Source organism: Toxotes jaculatrix, chromosome 15 (assembly GCF_017976425.1).
Source record: "Toxotes jaculatrix isolate fToxJac2 chromosome 15, fToxJac2.pri, whole genome shotgun sequence".
Taxonomy (NCBI): domain Eukaryota; kingdom Metazoa; phylum Chordata; class Actinopteri; family Toxotidae; genus Toxotes; species Toxotes jaculatrix.
The window spans coordinates 5,642,351-5,664,921 of NC_054408.1; the positions used below are offsets into that span (position 1 = coordinate 5,642,351).

The 22,571-nt window shown below is 42.1% G+C and overlaps 1 protein-coding gene across 1 annotated transcript; it reads left to right on the forward strand.

The window, feature by feature from the left end:
• Positions 1–19,820: 19,820 nt before the first annotated feature.
• olig2 (oligodendrocyte lineage transcription factor 2) lies at positions 19,821–20,648 on the forward strand. Its single transcript, XM_041057668.1, has one exon. The coding sequence runs from the start codon at positions 19,827–19,829 to the stop codon at positions 20,646–20,648; it is 822 nt and encodes a 273-aa protein (XP_040913602.1). The 5' UTR covers positions 19,821–19,826.
• Positions 20,649–22,571: the final 1,923 nt, after the last annotated feature.

Genomic DNA, 22,571 nt, shown 5'->3' on the forward strand with positions numbered 1-22,571 from the left:
AGGTTATGTGCCAAATGCGAGAGCATGAGATAATTTTAAATAATTGAAATAATTTTTCTTTTCTAACATTTTTTTTTGCTGGAAAACTGACATTAAATGAAAATTCAGTTTTCCTTTATGATAAATTCTTGCTCACTATCACGTTTATCACTTGACTGATCCGTGTTAACCAAAAACTTATGATAGTTCATTCAAATTGACATCTAATGGAAACCACTGTGTACTTGTGTGCTTAACATTCTGTTGTAGTATGCTGTCTAATTTGTAAAGTTTATTGATTAGGTATTTCAACATGTCCTGTAAGAATCTGTATGAGTCTGCCCTGTGCATTTGGTTCACTTGATGTCAGAAGTGGAGGCATTTTAAGATGGGCCTAGACTTTATTGTACTAGCTGAAGTTCAGATATATTGTTTTTTCAGAACTTAAATACAGCAAGAGTTCCCAAGTCAACCAGATAAAAGATTGATTAACAATAATAATTCATATCTGATTTAAATATTATTTTCTTTTATTGATTGTTACTATTGATACATTTGGGAATAATGACACAAAACATTTGATATGTTGATAATTTCTACAAGCTTAAAGTAAGTTGCAGTATGATAAGATACAAACATATTGGGGTATAGTTCTATAAACATAAGGCCACAAAGTGAATATGAAGACTCATTAAGTGGTCCATATCAATGTTTGTTACAAGACTCACAGTGTGTGATTACAGTTTTTCTTTGGTTTTCATTTTAACTTGATTAGTCTGGTTGGGCTGGAGCTGGGGGGCGCTGATTGCAACATGTTTTAATAGTCGCTCATTGTTTATTATGTATGAGAATAAAGATGCAACATGACATGGTAATCAGTTTGTAACCCTGACCAATTTAGTCTGTAATCCGGGGGGCGTGCTCTCTCAAGTGTGAAAATGGGGCCGTATGTGTCTTGCTTCTCTCTCTCTCTCTCTCTCTCTCTCTCTCTCTCTCTCTCTCTCTCTCTCTCATTTCTATATCTGTGCTTGTGACATGGAGGATCATGGGAGTTAATGGGGTAGGACTCCGGTCAACAAACGGGGTTATGTATGGGCACAAACACGAACACAGTGAGAAAACAGACCCTCCAGATTCAGTCAAAGCTGTCTGAAAGATGTCTGCCCTTATGAATATGCTAATCCCAGTTTAGCATGAACAAAAAATACTCATTAATTAATCAGCAACAATGGCCCCCTTTAATGACACATTGGCTGCCGTTGGAGACACAGGCTACTGTATGTGTGCGTGAGAGTAAAACAATATTAATCCAAAGCTTTATACAGTTCATTAAATATTTTATACTCACTGTTATAAACAGTGGTGAGGACAGTTTTTTATGAAAGAAAGGCTAAAATATACGTTGAGAGCATATGAAAATTAAAGATTTTAAAAAAGGAAAAAAATAATTCAAATAAACAGGCTCATGCAAAAGACCGGAGATTTCACTGATCATCAGTTTAACAAACATGACAACTGTGATCATGTCAACAGACTGACTGACAGGCAGACAGAGACAGGCCTGCAGCCAGACACATTGTCAGAGGTGTGTTTTGTCTGAATAAGCTGGTTCACAGAATTTGGCATTAACCTACATAACACAGATCTCCTCAGCTCAGAGATGATGTGAACCAGACTGGAAGCATACAGGCCGACCTGACCACAACCACAAAACTAGACCAAACCGTTAACAACTACGCTGAGGGCCTGTGCTTTCATAGGTCGAGGCGTAGGGCAGAAAGTGCAGTCAAGTGCGCCGTGCAGAGTGCACTGGGGGTATTTTCATTGCACCTGAATATGAGGTGGGATAAGAGAAAACCACCATCAGACGGTGACAATCATGGCCGATCGTGTCTGCTCTTCCCATCCTCTTTACAAGCGGAGCTCTCTGTCTTGATATGTGACAGATATATTGTAATATTAGCTTGGTTTCTTGAAATACAGCTGGTGTAAGCACAAGATGTGAATAAGCATGTCCTCCTGTCCAAAAAGATTGTATGAATTTGATGGTCAATTTGGGTGAACCTACAGACTATGGGGAAAAAATGCTTGATAAGACAATTAGAGTAGCATAAAAATGAACACTATCTGGCCACAAAACCTAAGAAATTGAGATTAAAGACTCTTAAAACTAGATTGCATTCCACCCACTTCAATTCAATCAATACTTTGAAATAAGACTGAAATTATCCATTATACCTGATAGTGAGGCTTCACCAGGAAGACTGCTTAGATGGGTGGACTGGTAGAACAACATGAATTTTTTTATAGATATATGGAAAAAAAATTCTATTTAGTTATTCATTAATGAATTAGAGGAATTTAACTTTTGAATTCTCCTTCAGCTTTTCCCCTGACTTTATAATATTTTCCTCTGAGGTCAAGAAAGACTGGTTAGGAACAGAGAAAGGACATTTTTGGGACTATTTCACCACACCCTGTCTTTTCCTCTGTTCCTGTCTGCCCTGCCATTTCCATTCATAATAGCCTGTTGGTCTATTATGTCGCTAATTGGTGGCATGAGTGAGATGGCTACAATATCAAAAGGCAGGAAGCAAAGATTGGAGGGACTGGGGGTGGGGGGTGGGGGGGGGGGGGGGGGGGGGGGGTTAGGAGATGGAGAGAATGAAGGAAGGAAAGGGAAACTGAGAGACAGAGGGAGAAAAGCACAGATTTGTTCTCATTAGAGGAGGGCGTGTCCATTCTGCGTGTTGGAAGCAAATTAGGTTGACAGGGGAGTGACAAGTTTTGTGCATGCGTGTGTGTTTTTGAGTGTGTATGTGTGTGTGTATGGGCACGTCAGTCCGAGGGGTTCTGTTAAGAAGTGTTGTGTATGAGCTGGACAATGGAATTAGCAGGTTTATATATGAGGCTTCCTGATAAGCTGCTCTAATAATACTGACTCTGTTGGTGGGAAAAATGGAAGTGTGAGAACTCAAAGTACAGCACAGATGGAGAGAGAAAGATTAAAACAGAAATGGAAACAAGAGTTTTGGGGATACTTTGGTGAGCAACTGTCTATTTATCCCAATCTGAATCACAACCATTATTATTGATCGATTTTTATTGGCTATTTCTTGTCCTTAACGGGATAATCCATCAATTTTACGCATGAAGATCAATTGTCATTAGGAGAAATACTCAGCCTGTGGAAACAGTTGAATGATGTTTAGCTCTGGAGTGGTTGGCTCAAACCACCAATTGGACGTGTAGGACCCAGTGGTTTTTAAAGCTTGACTCATTAGGGAATAAAAGATGGTGTATCTTGGCCTCAGCTGCATCAGTTGCTTTACTTTTTTCCCTTTTAATGTTTTATGTGAGGCCCCTTAACCGACACTTTTTTTCCTTCCGTACCAATACCTCAATACCCATGCTTGTGTTCTTGAGCACTTATGTGCGCATTCTTGTGCCAGCTAGTAGGCAACTGTGTCCCCATGTTTGAAATATGCCAACTAACAGCACACTGGGGCACAGTGGCAGTTACGCAAAGTACATCACAGAAAGGCACTTGACTGTTTACAAAATTCTGCATGTGTGGGTGCTGGGACTGAAGAAGGTGATGTGAGTTACTTCAGGCTGACATTAATTGAGGTGAACATACCTAAAGCGTGGTAGGGTAATTGACACACCCCAAATAACTTTAAAATTTGGTTTGGTTTGATTGCAAGGATTGGAATTTGTGCACTTTTTAAGCTAATTTGGTTAAGATCATGTGATATGTGAAAGTTGAAAGCACCAGGACAGCTACTAAATGGACTTCTATGGGTGATTGTTTTGTAAACTGATGTTTCCAAAGCCAAGAATGAACTGTGAACCTAAAAAAAATAACCCTTTCCACCCTCTGTGTGTTATAAAATAGTGTCATATTTTTGATTATTTGTTCATTCACAAACACTATTTTGGCTAATGCTTTAACAACAGTCAAAAAAGTGATGTTACTGTATTACTGTCATTCTTCCTGTTGTGGGAAATGCAACTCTAACACCGTCGTGGCCCAACATTCCCTCCAGCCTCGCTCTCCTTTGCCCCGAGGGCGTCTTCTGCAGGCTCACGTGTCCTAATCGTCCCCCTCTCCCCATCACTTCCACTGACCCCCTGTTGTGGAGGGAGAGAGCAACATTACATCTTAATCTCACCCGCTTGAAGGAGAATGCAGGTCCCTGAAAGGCAGCATTTTCTGGTTACGTGAACCCATTAGGGCTGGATCAACCATATGCCAATTGACATGGCTGGGGCTGAATGGCCAACGTGGATTGTAACAGTGGTCCTCGGACAAAAAGCCCCCCGCAGGCTCCCACACCTCCACCAGAACTGAACAGACGTCCAGGCTGCCGCTAACACAAGGCCAGACCCCCCCACCCGCACTGATACACATGCACACACACAATATTGGCTGTCCACCGCCCTCTGATTAAAGCACACTTAAATAGAGTAGAGCTTACAGATGATGTTTTTTGTCCTATATTGAATCATATTGTAATGCCAAATATGCAGGAGTAGAAACAATCACAAATTAAACAAACAAATTATTATAACCTGGAAGAGCTGAAAACTCTTTTGTCTGTTTTAGGTTTTATCATATGATAAATGTCCAACAATGAAAGTAACCACTGTCTCTGAGATGTGTTTTACAAGGAGAAGAAAAAAAAAAACAGTAAAGTAAAAACAGGAAATGAAATAACATGATACTTAAACATGTTTAAATTAGATGAAAACATAAAAATGGCAAAAGAGTTTCTACATTGTATTTTTTATCTTTTTTATCTTTTCTGTGAAGGCTGATTATCACAGTTGAAATAATATCTATCCAAGGGGAAAGCAGACTGCCTACACTGACAACTCTAAATGCTTTACATTAAAATCACATCCTTTGTGTATCCTTTAAAATCCCCAGGATTTTTGACCTCATTTTGTTTTTTGAAATTACTATTATTAGCTTCCCAGAAGTGTGACAAAACCAAAGGTACATAATAGCAAGTGTAAACCATTCAGCTGGTATCATTAAACGTGCTGATCATCACTGATCGTACCTGTGTAATCAAACTGCAATCAGATGGCAGTGGTCTCCCATCTCTGTGACAACAAACGAGACAATCCGCGTCTTTTCTACACCAGTGATCCCACATGAGAGCGTGAGACAGCCAGCTTTAGTGAAAATGTGCCCTGATTGGAGAGGCAAGCTGGCCCTGCCACTCCACTGACTGTACCACTGGAGAGGCCAGTGCGTTCACCATATGGGACAGGGATGGTCAATAGGATTACGTCCTGCACCTCTCCTTCTCCCTCTTCTCCCAATCACACATAATCAACTAGGGGATGAAGTCCTGGCCCACCAAGCCTCCACTGAAGTATCCCAGATCCCCTTTCCCCTACTTGGGAAGGGAGAGTGGGGCAGTGGGGGTCTCGTGGGCAGAGAGAAAGAGCAGGGGGACCACCAGATGGATTAACATATTCAACAGAGACAGAGATCAAGCCTTTATAGAGTGAGGACAGAGGGAGGCTTTCTCTCACACATACAGAGTCTGAGAAAAAAACAGAAATGAGAGTAAGCTGGATTTGTTTTCATTGTCATGGAAAAACAGCGATGGGCCAAGTGATAACTACTCACATGTAGACCTCTTTTTTTTTTTCCTCACAAATGCAGGCAAGACATGGACATGTGGACAAATACTGGAGGTGGAAAGTAACTCAAGTATTGTGCTGAAGGAACTGGTGCTTTACCAGAGAATTTCCATTTGCTTCTACTTTGTAGTGTCCTTCAAATTAAAGGACAAAATACATTGTTTGTCCATGGCCCCTTACAATGATGCAGAAGTATTTCCTTGATCTTCAGTATTACTGATTCAGTAATAAAATAAAAAAAAAAAACACTGGAAAAGGGGCCATTCTGCATAATGAATTTACTTAATAAAAAATATATGTATGTGTATATTTTTACATTTTGGTGTTACCACTTCTCCTGAGGTAATTGAATAAAAAAAATTGAAAAAATGATTACTTCTTCCACCCCAACAAACACCACAGACACACACACAAAACATTGCGCGAGTGCTGTGAGTGAACTTGTGGCCCTGTCCCAGCATGGGCACCAGATTAGAGACCCTGTTTTTTTTTCACTGGTTTGCTGTTCTCATGACATGTGAATGGCCAGTGAGATAGTGGACCAACATTATCCTACACATTCAGCTCCACATCAAAGTTGAGCCGGAACGGCCGGAGGAATACCACCCTGAAAGAGAGCAAAGACCCTGCTACTAGTGTTGGATCAGAGATCCAAAAGAAAGTAGCTGGTGTAGTGTTTATGAGTGACTGTTGATATCTGATCAGGCTAAGTTCTCTTTTCTTTTAAATCGAGACACTGTTTAGCTGGCCTGCAGGCTGTCTCTCTCATACTGCCACAGTGAAGCATTCAAGTTTATCCTTGTTAGACTATATCCAGACTACATAGACAAAAGTGTGTGGACAAGTGACCTGTGCATTACAACTATACGTAGAGCATGTTATTTCGAAGCCATGGCCATTAATGTTCCACTATGACTTCCACTCTTCTGGTTTCAGGCTTTCCACCAGATCTCTGAACCTGGCTGCAGTGATTTGCTGCAATTTAGCCACAAGAGCATCAATGAAGTGTAACACAGATGTTTGGTGATAAGGCCTGGTTCAAAGTCAGCGTTCCAGTTCAGTTCCAAAGGTGTCGGATGATGTTCAGGTCAGTATCCTAGGATTTACAGTGATGTTGCATAATTTTTAAAACACTTCTAGCATTTTTGATGTTCATGCAGGAGATTGGAGTTTGTGTCCCATTGCGTTTGCATAATTAACATTATCGTTGTCATGGGACAAAAGTATGCGGACAGGTCCCATTATGACCTTCCATCAAATCACAGTTTTAAGGATCATGCCGTTGTCTAGCAGAACAAATACAAAGATGTAGTATGCCAGTGACAGCAGCACCTGTGCTGTGTGATCAGCTGTTAAGTTGTGGAAAATGAGAAGTGACAGAGTTGGCAATGACAGAAAGTCGGCCTCTGTATGTTGATGTAACAGTTGTTGAAGAAACTTTGCCTCTGCCATTTTCTGTCTTTCCAAGAATCTGGGAGAGAGGACACATGAGATGAGAACACAGGAACAATGTGGAGGGAGTTGTGGGAAGCTGACGGGTTGAACGAGTGAACGCATAGTAGTTTGTTGAGCAGCTACATGTCTGAACACTGTGCAGTTTGTCATGTTTGGCAGCCGTGCACTAATCACAGTGAGCTCTGAGGATGTGATGAGAGAAGGAGAAGAAGAACCGAGGAACAACAGAACGAGAGTGTTACACCGATGTGAGAAAACAATGCAGCAGCAGCCGGAGAAAGAGGGTGAACCTGCTGCCTGGCTGCTGGTGTTGTGATTGATGAGGTCACTGAGAGGGCTTCCTCAAAACGCAGTGTCTTCAGTAGGTCAGTGAGAGGTTGCGTAGAGGTCAGAGTGCGACCAAAGGGAAGACGCAGAGTCTGAAAGTCCCACAGCAAATGTGAGTACAATTTTTGGTGGAAAATTGGACTTAGAAGTGTATTCGTGTATGATGTTACCAGAATCCTTATATTTCCTCCGCCCCCAGTGTTAGCATACATGCTAATTCCAGCACACATACAGTACACTGAAAGCACTCTCTCCGGTGTTGTCACTGAGTGTCCCTGGGTGGGAGGGCCAGCAGTGGAGTAGCTATGTGTGAAGGTAACCCTTTTCAACTGTGTTGGAGCCACTTGGTAAACACACACTATAATTACTGTTTATTAGAGGCTGTAGGGGCCCATTAGTGGCACTGGCCCTACCCCTCACTGCCTGCCACCTCATTATAGAAGCCAGCACAGCACAGTCTGCCTCATTACCACCTGCCTGTTAAACTCGCACACATGCATCCATGCAGTGACACACACACACACACACACACACACACACACAAACAAGTCAACATTCACACATGCACACAATGCAGGTGCTGCCAGATTGAAGTCAGGTGTTGACTTGTTAACTGTTCGATGGAAGAAAAGCACTGTTCATAGCATCATGTGATATTAGTCCAAAGTGATTAACAGACATTGTGACTGTTTGCCTCATGTTTTAGGCTCTGCTCAGTACTGTGAGTTGAAACAGAAAATTTTAGATATTGAGTTTAGATATTGACTTTGGCAGAATTCTCTTACTCAAGATGGATGTTTTTCATAAAACGTTTGTTGTTGTTTTTATTATTTATGTGTGTTACAACCATCCTCACTAAACACATGTACTAAAGGGTCTAAACACATGTTGCACATATGCTATGTTAGCTGGTGTACACACGATTGCATGATAAAACAGTCCATTGACGTCTTCTTAATTATGTCACTAGTTGATAATTACATTTTCTGCTGTTTTATCTGAATGATGCACACACACACTCTCTGTGACAGAGCTTTGATTTAATTAAGTTGTGGTGTAAGTAGAGTGATTCAGCTGAAGAAGGTGGCGAGTTTAGTGTGAAACCTAGTTAGTTTACCTTGTGTAACTTATTTAGCTGATAGAACAAACCAGCCAAACTATAAGCTTTGGCTGTAGGTCAGTACAACTAGCACACATGCAATATATGTGCACACGCACATACACACACAAACAAAATGTCTCTCTTAATTGCCCCATCAGTGTGCCCCATTTTGACCCAGTCTCTATTAAAAAAAAACAATAATGTCACATTCCAGACCATGCCACCCTATGCTGTTCACTGTGCCGCCTGTGCTGCAAACAAAAGCCTGCTCTCTGTCAGCAGGCACTGCACTGGGTGCAGCTGCCACTGCCGTTTCTTCACTTTACTGGCAAAGCCCAAGCTTCTCAACAACACTGATTTACTGGGGGAATACAGGCACTATTTTCTTCCCCAACAGACCCTCTCCCTTCCATTGCTCCCGTCCCTCGCTGCCCTTTATGTGCCCCCTGTTAGGGTTACAATTTCTTAGCTGAGTCTGTTTGACTCTGCCATGGCAGCAGAGGCAGAGTGAAGCTCGCTCTCCTTCTCTTTCTTTTTTTTTTTTTTTTTTGTCTCTCATTCTTTCACTCTCAGCCCTCTGTGGAGCTACAGTAGTTCAGTGACCGGCACCATGGCAGCGCTGGCAGTTCGAGACTTGTATGTGTCTCAGTTGCATGCTCTCTGTGTGTTTTTCTTTGGATGTCCCCTTGTTTTTCTGTTCTTCCAGGTGAATGTTGTTTCAGGCAAAAGGTGCCAGGGAAGCAGATGGCTTCAAGAAAGGGAAAGAAGGCAAAAGTGTAGAAAAAAATTCAACAATGCTGTGATGGAGAGCAATACAGTGATTCTTCCTTTTTTTCCCCCATCCGTTGCCTCTCTGGTTAAGGTCTGGTTACATTTACACAACAAAAAATATTTACTTAACAGATTATTTTGGTTTATTACAACTTTGATGTAATTTCCATGGCTTTGATCATTATTTCTATCAAATATGAAAACACTGTTCTCTCCAAAGTAAATACAGAAAACTGCGGAAATGAGCAGTCAGAAGACTGAACAGTTTATCCAGATTACCTATTGTTTCTAGGTAAAATGGAGTACACCTGAAATGTTTAAGTATTAACTTAAGTCTGTAAGTTCCCAGATTTCTGAGACCTAAAAAAAAACAAGATCCAAGTTGTAAAACTGAATCTATCTGCATCTGCATCTATGTTTTTAATGCTTGTTTTAATTTAAAAGAGTACATACTGGGATTATGAAATCTACATATAAGTATCTATAAAATAAATATGATATAAAACATTTAGTGGTACAAGAAATTTAACATTCACATCATGAATTCATGAACAACCAACACTAAAGCAAACTGCAGTCTCAGTGGAGGGATATGCAAAGAGACTATGCAGGAGAATACATATATGGACATGTCTGTCTTCAACTCTGACCCCGAATTAAGAATCATCAACCTGAAGCACCCGTTAGTCTCAGCTTTAATTAGGAAAGAAAACAGGTTGCTCGCATAAGAATCCCTCAAATTCTTAGCATGTGGGTAGCTGTTTTAGAGGGGACTGATAAAGGAGCATGTGTGGCATTCAACATGTAAGCATATGTGTGTGTGTTTCCACTCCAGGGTGCTCCAAACTTTGAGGACTGCCCCTCCAGAAAACACAGGCTTGGCCCTCCAAACTCAAAGGACGAGCTCCATTCACAGCCTGGCAACGGCGCTGAGAAATGGAGAAGAGATGGGCAGAACGGAATGGGTGAGCAGTAAATTATCAGCTTTTAGAGGAGAAGACACGATATTTATTTATAGCATTCAGCGAGGGCACTCGGGGAGGGTTGAAATGGAATGGGGGTGTGTGTCTTTTGCAAGGGGCATCTTAGGTGGTCAGCATTGACCTGCACTAACCCCTTGTATCCTGTCTCATTCTCCCACCCTTCACACTTGTCTTGTACCCAAAGCTCCCGAGACCTCCCTGGTAATTAGGGAACGAGTCACACCCACTCCCTGCCCCCAAAGGCAGTAAATTTTCCTCCTTCTCCTGGCCTTGTGACACACACACTCACACATCCTCAGAATTGAGGCTTCAAGACACCATTCAGCCCGATCCCTACTTGCTCTATCCCCCGCTCTACATTTTATCACCACCCCTTGTTTTGTTTTGCTGTCTCAATCCATCAATCTTCCCATTAGCCCTCCATATTACGGAAACCATGGGGAACGCCCCCTTTACACCAGCCCTTCAAATCTGTCTTCCTCTCTGCACCTCCCTCAGCCTCCTCCACTTGCTGCTGACTCCGTCTTTGCCTCCATCCTTTAGTTCGGCCTCATTAGTCCTACCTGTTGCTTTCAAACCATCATAGTCTTGCTCATCCTGTGTCTCCTCCAGTTTTCTGCAGATTCACTTCTAACTTGAGGTTACCATCAGACTGTCATTGGAGAAGTTAGGAAAAGATGGAGATGGACAGAGAGAGTGAAGGACTGGGGATGCTGTGGGTGGATGGCGGTGGGGGTAGCAGCACTTTGGGTGGTATGTTTCCTGCGAGGGTGGGACACAATGCCCCCAGTGTTCAGGCAGGCCCACAGGAGCTTGTTTTACAACAGGGGAGGGGCGGCCATCAATGGCCAGATGATGTGAACCACCCTGAGCCGATTCACAGTGACAAACAGCCCCCTCCATGCAAACCCCCTCCTCCTCCCCCTCCCTCCCTCCCTCCTCCTCCACCTCCTCCTCTTTTCTGCTTTCTCCCATCACCTCCCTCCTTCCCTCCACACATTCTGTTCAGTTGGACCAAAACCAGGGCATCAGAGAGCATGCAACAGCACCGCAGCTCAATGGACTGGAAGTGAGGGGGACACACGCCCACACACACACACACACACACACATACACGCACACACATGCTCAAAATTTCTCACATACATAATGGGCATACATACATACACTCGCACACGGGCGCACACAGGAACAGGTCCTTTCTGTCCTTCTCCTAATGATGCCTCAAGCATCTTGCTGAAACACAAATTGGTATTAGTTTAATTAAACCAGCGTGGCCCTTATTTGTGTCCCTCTCTTCATTCTCAAAAAGGCAAAATGGCTTGATGGCAGCATAATTGCTGAAGAATTGAAGGAGAGCTAGTGTGTCGATCTAGTTGCCAAGTGGGGCCCGAACCCCCCCTCCCCTCCTCCAGCTCTGTGGCCCCTGCGGTCCTGCTCTAGGAACCTGTCCATTCTCTCAGCCCGTCAGTTCGTTAACGTCTGCTCAGTCCGTTCCATTCTAACGGCCGTTCTCCTCCTGTACAACAGCTCCTTGTACCCATAAGACAACATGGGTTGTAAGGACCTTAAAAATGACTCATGCTTGTTCCAAAAATGACCAATTATTATTTGTCACTCCGTGAATAAATTCTGGTTTAGTTTCGGCAACTAAAACTTCTTGGTTAGGTTTTAGGAAAGATTACTTTTGTGCTTACAATTGGTAAAAACAGGACACGTTCTCCTTTACCTCCTTTCTTGGGCTGCGTGCAGACGGACTTTAGCCCAGTGTGAAAAAAACACAGCTTCACTCATTCATTTGAATGAGGCCAACTTTGTGATGCAATGGACGCCCTACCAATTTAGAGGCCCACAGCAAAATAGGAGTTGAACCTGGCTCAGGTTTAGCTGGATGGCAACAAAAATGTCACCTGGCAACGGTGTTGTGTTTTCATTTTTTAGCTGTTTACCACACAACCATCTCAAAGAAAAGATAATATAGTTTCCACCATGATAACATTAAAGCATTGTAAAATCCTGTCTCATAGTGCTATAAACTGATGTACAGAGTTTTGACATGTAATGAGCCTTCACAGGTTGGTTATGCTTACTGGACATGTCTCACCAGTAAGTGGCATGTTGCTAGCACCAGTTTTTGTAGTGGTACAAACAACATAACCCAGTATCCAACGAATTATGTTCGTAATGGATCCACCCTCCCCTGCCTGACCATGTCTGTGGACAGCTTTCAGTTTTATTACCTTTTCAGATTTGTTTCACTCTGCAGACTGTTTTTCGATTTTCAGTTCAGGTTTAGATAAAACCAGTTGACCTAACCATAACCATGCCAGACAAAACTCCAGTCAGCCAAAAGGTGTCTGTATGTGTGTGTGTCTGCATGCGCATGTGCTCGGGGGTGACAGCTGGTTAGCAGTCGGGTGGTAATAAAGTAGATAAAGTAGTCCGCCCCCTTGTTAGGGATGATGAGCTTGTGTGTGATGGGATCAGGAGGCTGGTAGTGAGAGTAAAGGAATGTAACCCAGCCTCTCAATCCCTCCATATGACGCTAATTGCAGCAGAACAGGAATGGCCTGGGCTGCTTGTGTACGCCATTGTTATTCCTCAGCCTATTGTCTACGGCCTTCTGACAATCGCCATCTGAATGAGAGCCTGTTAAGCCTGGCAGATCCCCATCATTAGACCCCTTTACATCCATTGTGATGCAGCGCTGAGGATACTGTAGGGCTATCAGTGACTTTCAACAGCACTGAAACCATGTCCACAATAACAAAGATAAATTTTCTTTTTGTTCGGGCCGTCCATTCACACAAAGCCAGCATGTTGCGTCTCTAAAAACATTCTCGAAACCCTCTCAAGAGTGGATAGATCTGAAAATGCCGAACAACCGTTTTACTGAGGATAATGCAGAGAGAGATTTTGAACCTTTTATCACCCGCGGTTCTCCAGATGAGGCACTGTAACCCACAGGAAAATGTTCATGAACTGCTAGTCTTATTAAAACTTACATGAATACAACAATGTGATATACAACATGCATCCACGGACTTGACTCTTGACTCTGTTTAAAAAGAATGTCCTGTTGTAAAAATAATCCAGGTGCTGCCAGACAACAAAAACAATTTCAGCACGTTAGTGACAATAACACCTGTGTTGTGAGTTCAATAACACAGACATACAAAATCAGGGATCACAGACACAGAGAGGTTTACCTGGCTGGACACAATCTATGAATTCAACCCCACTCCAGACCAGACGGTGGCCCTAATATAATTTTGTTGCGTGCCAATGGTCATATTATTAAAATTGCCTCAAAATGCCAGTGGGGCTGTTGAATTGTATTGCATCATACAGATAGGTGTTTCTGTTATTTAGCCTGCCCTCATTGAAATACATGAGGTGGACAAAATAATAGAAACTACTGTCAGAATAACACAATACTAATACTATAGTCACGCAACTCAACAATCTCCATCTCATATTTATGTATATATGTATATACAGCAGCTATTTTCTTAGTTTAGTTTCTTAGTTATTCTACTATTGAAATAATTATCTTATCTTTCCGGTCTGCTTTCTTCTTGACTCAACTATGGCTGAAAATAAGTGATGAAAAGGATTAGTCCATTCACATTGATGTATAATGGTTTCCACTCATGATCTTAAAACTACAAGAAAAGTGTGTGTAGATCATTCTGTGGATCAGTTACTTTTAACTGAAGCCAAAATTTAATTAAAGTATTTTGAGAAATTTCCAAATATGATTAAAAAAAAAAAAACTTTCAACAAGTTTGGTCCTGGACATGTTATGGAAACAAACTGCCAGCTGGCCTTCTTTGGGCAGAGTGCGGCTCAGTCTAGTCCCTGTCGCCCTAAAACAAGCATCTGGAGGCCTGGGAGGTGAATACAAGAGTGAATATATTCATCTCCATGCTGCTTTGTTAAATCTCTGGGCGTAAAGCCGTTGTACCCCCTTGCCCTCCTGAGTGACCCCCGAGGATCAGAGACCAGGTTGTCGAAACATTTGTAACATTTGGCCAAAGCAAATCTCAGACTGCCTGTTGAATTGAAGCTCAGACCAAAGAGGAGGGGGAAAAAAATCCCCCTGGAACCCTCAAAACACTCCCTACGTTGGACCAGGACCCCCCTCTCGTTCCTTATCCCTCACACACACACTCACACACTCACACACACCAAGGCTCAACCCCTCACAACCTCCAGCAAATCCCCTTTATCTTTTCCCAGCCAGATGGGGCCGCTGGAATAATAGCTAAAGCCCAATGAGTTCCATTCAATTTGTCATGCCGTCTAAAGGAGCTTGTAAGCTTCCCATTTGCAGTTATGTTATAGTAACCATGGGAGGCTCGGCAGTGTTAGGACTTAATTACCTCCTAATAGCTGTTGTAGAGATAAAGACCCCGGCCAGCATAACCCAACACTGTCCAGCCCCTGAGCCACAGAGGCCTGCAGACTCCCTCTGCAGCCAGGATCCACAAGGTTTATCATGTGTTAGATGGTCTGCACCTGACTACATTAGTGACCTCGTCACCCCACGTGGATCTGTACACCTCTGTGCAGAGTTAGGTTATCCGATTAGTCACAGGTTTGCTCAGACTTTAGCAGTCAGAGACTTGGCAAAAACTCACCTGAGGATCTCAGGTTAGGCACATCTGTATCTCTTTTTATACTTTTAAAAACCTGCATTCATTTTTAAAAGGCATTTTTAGATTAATTTCCTGCCTTTCTGCTTTCATATGTATTTTTACTCTAATGTTTATTGCTAAGAAGCAATTGTTAACATGCTAAGATGCGGATCATGCTAAACATTTTACCTGCGAGCATCAGGTCATGCAGCCTTGTGCCCCCTGCTGAGCTCACCAGACTCCAAAAGTGCCCAACTAGACTACAGGGGAAAATTAAGAAAGGCCAAACTTCATGCAGCTATCCTGTGATTCAGTACGAGCGACAGCCAGGAGAGCCAATCACAATCATCTTGAGTCCAACAGAAATGGAAGCACAGAGTTGGTTTCTCTTTGAGTTTCTGGGAGTTTTTGATTGGTCATGTCAGTCACATGACCTTAATCCTACTGATCATCTGTTTCACCTGGTGAAGGCCAGACAGGACAAAGTGAAGCTGCCTGCAGTAAAGACCTAGGTTCATGGTTGGTGTGGTCCTATGGTGACTACTTTTCTCTAATTTTCCTAAGTTATATTTTCTTTGATTACTTTTGTGTTAACAAAACGTATGATTTTTTTTTTCAGTTTCTGTGCTTCTGCAGGCCTTTCTGTGTAAACTGGCCTCTTCTGGAGATTTTTCCCTTCGTATTTGGCTCTTTCCTTGGTTTTGAACTTGAAACCTGAGGCACCTGAGTTGTCTGAATTTGATAAAGCATTCAGACATAGAACAAACAAACACAAATTCCCACAAATTATATATTTATTTGGCTAGTTTGCATTGGCAAAACATGCTTTGGGTGAAACATACTGCCTTTTTTTTTTTTAAGTATCATAGAGAATATTCAGATCTGCAATGTTGCTGACCTGAATGAGGCAGGATGCACAACACTATTTTCAGAATTTCGCTCCACTTCCTGTACTGGCACTTAACTTTGCCATTAAATGTAAGGGTAAATTGCTAAGAGCTACATGTGAAATTAACTGGGAGACAAGGTTGCGCTCACACACACACACACACACACAAGCACACACAGTAACAGCAGTGGTGGTGGCAGCCAGCATCTCACGTTCCTCACTACAGATTTCAACAAAAGCGAGAATTTTGCTTCATTTCGTTCCAAGATTTCTCAGAGAAAGGGATCGAGGGGGAGAGCCAGGACGTTATTCATGTCTTTTAGTTCATTTGGCCGAGACTGGTCAGCTCCCCAGACAGAAAGAGAAAACTTCTCTCGTGTTTTTCCACCCTCCTCTCTTTTCTGCTTTTTTTGTTCCCTTTCTTTTTTATTTTGGAGGCAGATTAGCAGGATTAAGTATGGCTCACATATGCTCCTCCTCACTATTGGTATTCACCACAGCACTGGGCCTACCGCCACCCAGACTGATGGACAGAAAGAAGGAGATGATGGTGGTGAGGAGTGGTGAGAGTCAAAGTTGGAAGAAAATAGGAAATGTAAAAAAAAAAATCCCTGTCCACATACTTTTCTGTACATTTCATTCAGGGTTATTTTCCCCAGTTTTTGGTTTGGACCCCTTAGTTTCAGTCATTTGGACTTTTAATACTAGAGCATACAAGCTGAATCAACACTTTTGGGAAGAGCCTTTTCTCATTTCTATATGACAGTGTTTTTTTTTTTTTTTTTTTTTACAATTTGGTGTGGAAAAACTTGACTGGCCTGCACAGAGCCTTGACCTCATCTCCATCCAGTTCCTCTGGGATGAACTGGTACGTTGAGTGCAAGCCAGACCTTATCACCCCACATCAGTGCTGGACCTCACTAATGCTTTTGTGGCTGTGCCTGACCGCAGCCGGGTCCAAAATCTGGAGGAACACCTGAAATCATGAGTGGAGGCTGTGAAAGAAAAGAGATAGAAAATAATGTTATATTTTATTCAGGAGATTCACTTTGCTTTGAATTTTTGAATTGAAATATTATTGAAATTTGAGGATAATCACCTAAAAAAAAACACTGTGTGTTACTATGATATGTAAAAGTAGTTCTGCATGAGTTCTATTGGTCACAGCTTGATTTCATGGCTCAAAGTTTATCAGCATTGGGTTGAAACCCCAGTGAGGGCTTGCAGGACATTTCTAAACCTGCTGATGTCGAAAATATTCATTTGATAGGTTTATAATAAAATTTGGATTTCCTTACAGGCCTTTAAAAAACAGAATAACAGCTCTTCCTGAACCTATAAGAAGTGTCATAAAAGATTGAGAAACTTTTTTATTCTGTGGAGATTTATTAGACTGATATTTCTGAAACAGCCTGTGAGGGACTATGACAAAGCTTCCATAATTCCTGACGGATAATTTTATTAATTATTTGCAGAAACTGACTTAAAACTATGGTGCACGAAATGTAAAAAGAAACCCAGCTGTAGAGGAAACGTCTGTGTGTAGCTGTGTGTGTCTCACTGTGGGTCCAGAGCAACAGTGACACTGTGGGAATGTCTAATGAAGCAAATGATGGCACCGATACAAACCTCCTGATTTAAAATGCCACTTTAACCGCCTTCATTACCATAATCTGATTTAACGGGAGTAAACACGCGAGCGCAACGGACGGAGAAAACAGGCAAATATAACGATGATGACAAAAGGTGTGCGTGTGTGTGTTCGCGCGGTAACACCTCGGTTAACGAACTTGATTTTGTGACATCTTTGGAGGACATGTGTGGATGTAACACCTGAGAGCCGGTTAAGTCCCACGGAAAATTTTCGTTTCTGATTGGCTGCCAGGTGACCCTTGAACCCGAATATGTCCCCTCCCCCGCCCAAAAAACAAAATAAAACCTAGATCTAGTAAACTGTTAACTAACGTGCTAAATCAGTCTGCAAGGTAGACTGAGCTGCGGGTAACCATGGCAACAAGACACTAATTGGAACTAACTAACAACAATATGAATGAGTGAATAAATAGATATATAAAAAAAATATTTAACTGTTAAAAAAAAAAAAAGTTTTTCCTTTTTAAAATTGCCTGTCAACAGTGTTTATTTGTTGATCACGAATCAATGCTGTGTCCTTCTTTCGTGGGAAATTAAAAAATAAAAATAAAAACTACCGATAATGAAATAAATCCGACAATCTTCTGATGTCAAACTTGGTCATTTTTGGTAATAATTCTAAATTAAACCCGTCCTTTAAGATTCGCCTATACAGACAGCCGAGTCAGTAGAAAAAGCTTTTAACCGCCTGAAATTACTGGAGTTATTTTCAAACATTTTATTTTTATCCACAACCAAATGCAGAGAGGATATTCCGACCTCAGTCCTATGAAAACAGATAAACTTGTAGAGGCAATTAGCGTTGATTGCGTCTGAATGCACAATACAGTTTGTCGTATTTCGGGACAATGCTGCTGTCAGCTTCAGTTACGTCCGAGAGCAAATCACCGGTTTGGGCCCTTATGTCAGTCGGAGGCCCTCTGAGCGCCAGCGGCGGGCCGCACTGCTATCGCTCCCCCGAGACTAATTGAAATGTTACAGATCATAACCGTTAAAAACAATTTTGCACACTTCATTAATTAACGTTAAAGATGCACTTCAACGGCAGCTGCTGGACGACAGCGGGTAAAAACGGAACACACCATATTTACAGCGAAACAACTGCAAGCAGGAAACATATTGCGCTGCTTATTGGGCTTCGATCCGTTATTACTGTTCATTTGAAGGGGCGACGTGAACATGAGAGATGAGGAACGAATTTACGATTAAAATAATGGCGCAAACATTGTGTAGATTAATAATAATAATACAATTTTATATATATATATATATATATATATATATATATATATATATATATATATATATATATATATATATATAAGGTCTGATTTATTTTAACAAAATTGTAATGAACTTCTGTTCCCTCGCCATCCGCGTATATATAGAATATTAAATTAATAAAATACATATTTAGACTGTTTTTAAAGTCATTTAGTCACAGGTTCGGCACGAAACAAATTATTTATAATTCATGTAAAATCATTAAAATGAGGTCTGATTTATGGTGTTGCTGTTTCCGTATCCTGAATAAAACAAAACTTCTGAATGGGAAAATGCGGCTTATTCTGTGGGTTATTATAATAAAATCCATCCACACGCGGGCCGAACATTTTCACAAGAAGGGGCCATATGTAGGAGGAAGTGTGTCTGATTTCACTTAATAGTGATGCTGTGTGTTGGTAATTACATCAGGCTGGAGGACCCCCCCCCCACAAACCTCCCACCATCCTCCCTCCTCCCTGCGCAGAGCTGATTGGTCGCAGGGTGGCAGCCGGGACAGAAACTGCGTTGTCCTGGTGAACCGGCCTCTGTGCGCCTCAGCCCGCTATAAAACCCTGCAGTCACACGCAGACGTGCCAAACGGGCTGTCACACGCGGTTTGGAGTAACAAGTGGATTTGACGTTCAGGTTTTCTCAGACTCGGTAAGTGTTTTATGAGTTTAGTAATTAGTGGCATTACACAGAGATTTGAACCAGACTTTATTTGTGCCGAGCCAGAGGAAAGCTGAAGAGGAGACAGGATAGGCAGTGAGCACTGACTAATAACTTATCCCTTATCTGATGATCCAATATCAATATAAAGATAAAACAAATATGTCAGAAACGTACCTGTAAGTCTTGTTTAAATATGAAGGTTCTGCAGCATTCAGGGTAAATGTAATCAAAAGCCAAAATGTGTCTGCACATAGTACTTTTAATTATCAGCTGATCTAATTTAATTAACTTCTTGTTACCAGTCGTTGTGACACCTGAAAAAAGACTAAGAACTAATGTCCTTAGTGGCGGTGACACGAGATGTGGATTTGAGGGTTCAGTAAATTAACTCTTTTTTTATCCTCAGAGCACCGTGCTGGACCAGAACCATGGACTCTGATACGAGCCGCGTGTCGAGCAGACCGTCTTCTCCCGAGGTGGACGACATCTTCATGTCCACCCTGAAAAAGTCTGTGCACGGCTTCTCTGGCGCCGTGTCCTCCACACAGAGCGACTCTCCGTCAGAGATCCCCAGCCTGCGCGGCCTCTCCGCCACCGAAGAGGAAGCCCTCGCCATCCGCATGGCGTCCAAGAAAGACCGTAAACTCCTGTCAGAGAGCGAGCTACAGTCGATCCGCCTCAAGATAAACAGCCGCGAGAGGAAAAGGATGCACGACCTCAACGTGGCCATGGACGGGCTCCGGGAGGTCATGCCCTATGCGCACGGACCATCGGTGCGCAAACTCTCCAAAATCGCCACCCTGCTGCTGGCGAGAAACTACATCCTGATGCTGAGCAACTCATTGGAGGAGATGAAGCGGCTGGTCAGCGAAATCTACGGCAGCAGCGGACACCACGGCGGCTTCCACCCGTCAGCCTGTGGGACTATGACACACGCAGGGCCAGTGCCGGGACACCCGGCGGCCTCTCACGCCTCGCACCCGGCGGTGCACCACCCGCTCCTCCCGCCGGCGGCCGTCTCCACCGCCTCTCTGTCCGCACCCTCTATCTCTGCCGTCACTTCGGTCAGACCCCATCACGGACTCCTCAAAGCTCCCGCTGCAGGCGCAGGGCCGCTGGGCAGCAGTTTCCAGCACTGGGGCGTTGGCACCGGGATGCCTTGTCCGTGCAGCATGTGCCAAGTCCCGCCTCCGCATGTGTCCAGCATGAGCACCGTCACCATGCCGAGGCTGGCCAGCGACTCTAAGTGATTCCAAACTAAATGGAAACGAACTTTTTTGGGGTTGTTACAGACTCTCTCCCTACATTATTACGCTTTTTAATTTATCTTTGTTGCTGAATCCGTTGCGTCGACGGAACAAATTAAGACCAATGCATTGATTTTCCTCACTGGGACTTTTGGGGTTTGCAACTAACTTAGTGTTTTATGATAATTAACCTCAGTTGTAACAGGTGTTTCCCCACAGAGCTCCTAAAGAACAACGAAATTCGTTTTACTGGAAATCTTTGGTGGCCCAGGCATCTGTGTGTCTCCTCAGTTATTTAAAGAACAAATTTAATCGCCGGTGAATAGTTGCGTTTCTGTCCTGCGGGCCTGCGGGGGAAAAGGTCCCAACTTGAATCAAACCACAAAATATAGAGTGTAAATATGTAGATGGATTATTCTGTTTAAATAGTCGGAGAAATTATATATTAGAGTCTTGTTAATGTGTGGGGAGACCCCCCCACCCCTCACATGTTGCACCTGCTTTATTCTGTCCGTCTAATTCAATGCATCTCTCCTTATTTTCTGCCCAGTCGGCTGTCATTCACTGCCCGAGCCAAACAATGACCACTTCTTTATTTTTTTAATAAAAAAAAAAGAAAATGAAAATGATATTTATTTACTTATTTTGAACGGGAATTTCAGATCAATCTCTGATTATGTTGGGGTTTGAAAGTGTAAAATAAAGACGATTAATTGAAAAAGGGAACAAGTCTTTGGTGATGTCTTTCTTCTTAATCTTTACAGCTTACACAATACAAAGGAGAGCATGTTGAAATGGTATTTAAAGCAGCACTAATACATATCAACAGGCTTACAGATCACTGAACACCAACATTATAACAGAGAAAAAGTGGATCATAAAAGAAACTATTTGTATACAGAATAACTGAAAAACCTTTAAATAATTTGAAAATTAATCTTTTTTCAAGCACAGCATGTATTTTAAATTTTAAAAACACAAATACTAACCTGAAAAGTGACTTTTATTTTGATTATTATAATTTTAACAACGCCAAAAAAGAACCTAATGGCCTTAGATAGACAGACAGACAGACAGACAGACAGACAGATAGATAGATAGATAGATAGAAAATCCCTCTGTGTCTGCAGTGTAGATTCAGAATTCAGCCAGAAAATAAAAATATCCAGGCTTTCGGTTCTTTTTAACAATTATTATTAGTCCTATGTCCATGTAGGAATAATATTAATAATAACATTTAATACTTACTACATTAATAGTTAATCTTTAATAAAATCAATAATTCTATTGGAAATTGACATTTTTCTTAGATTTATTGGGTAAAATATGTTTTAAATAATTTTAATGTTGTGTGAAAGGCAAGCGTTTGTTCCTTCATGAAACAAGCTTGTTCAGAGCTTCTCTCTCCTGCAGGATGATGTTCAGATCACAGCACAATCAGTGTCTGTGATCATTCACACCTGCGCACGAGGTGACTTCAGCTTCATCAGCTTCAAACACAAACCGAACGATGTCAACAAACATCAACAACAACACAACAACACGAACAACACAACATTTGCAAGCACGTGAACGTTCAACTGGACTTTAAGTCCTGCAGAATTTATCTGTTGTATACGAGCCAAAACATTGATATATCACAGTTCCTGAGCACTTTTCTATTTTCTAACCTGCATAACAAGAAGGCGTCCGCGAAAATCTGTATTTGGAATCACCATCTTTGCAAAAAATAAGCGTGTAAACAGCCGCTAAAGACGCACACAAAAAGTTGTGCTGGCAGAGAGAAGCCAGTGATGAGTAAAGGCCGGTACACTTTAGGAAAAGGTAGCAGCTGCATAGCAGATTGTGCATGCTGTTGCAATGTTTTCCAAAGGCTTTTGAAGCTGGAACGGTATGAACTAAATCCCTGAATATTCATGCAAGCAT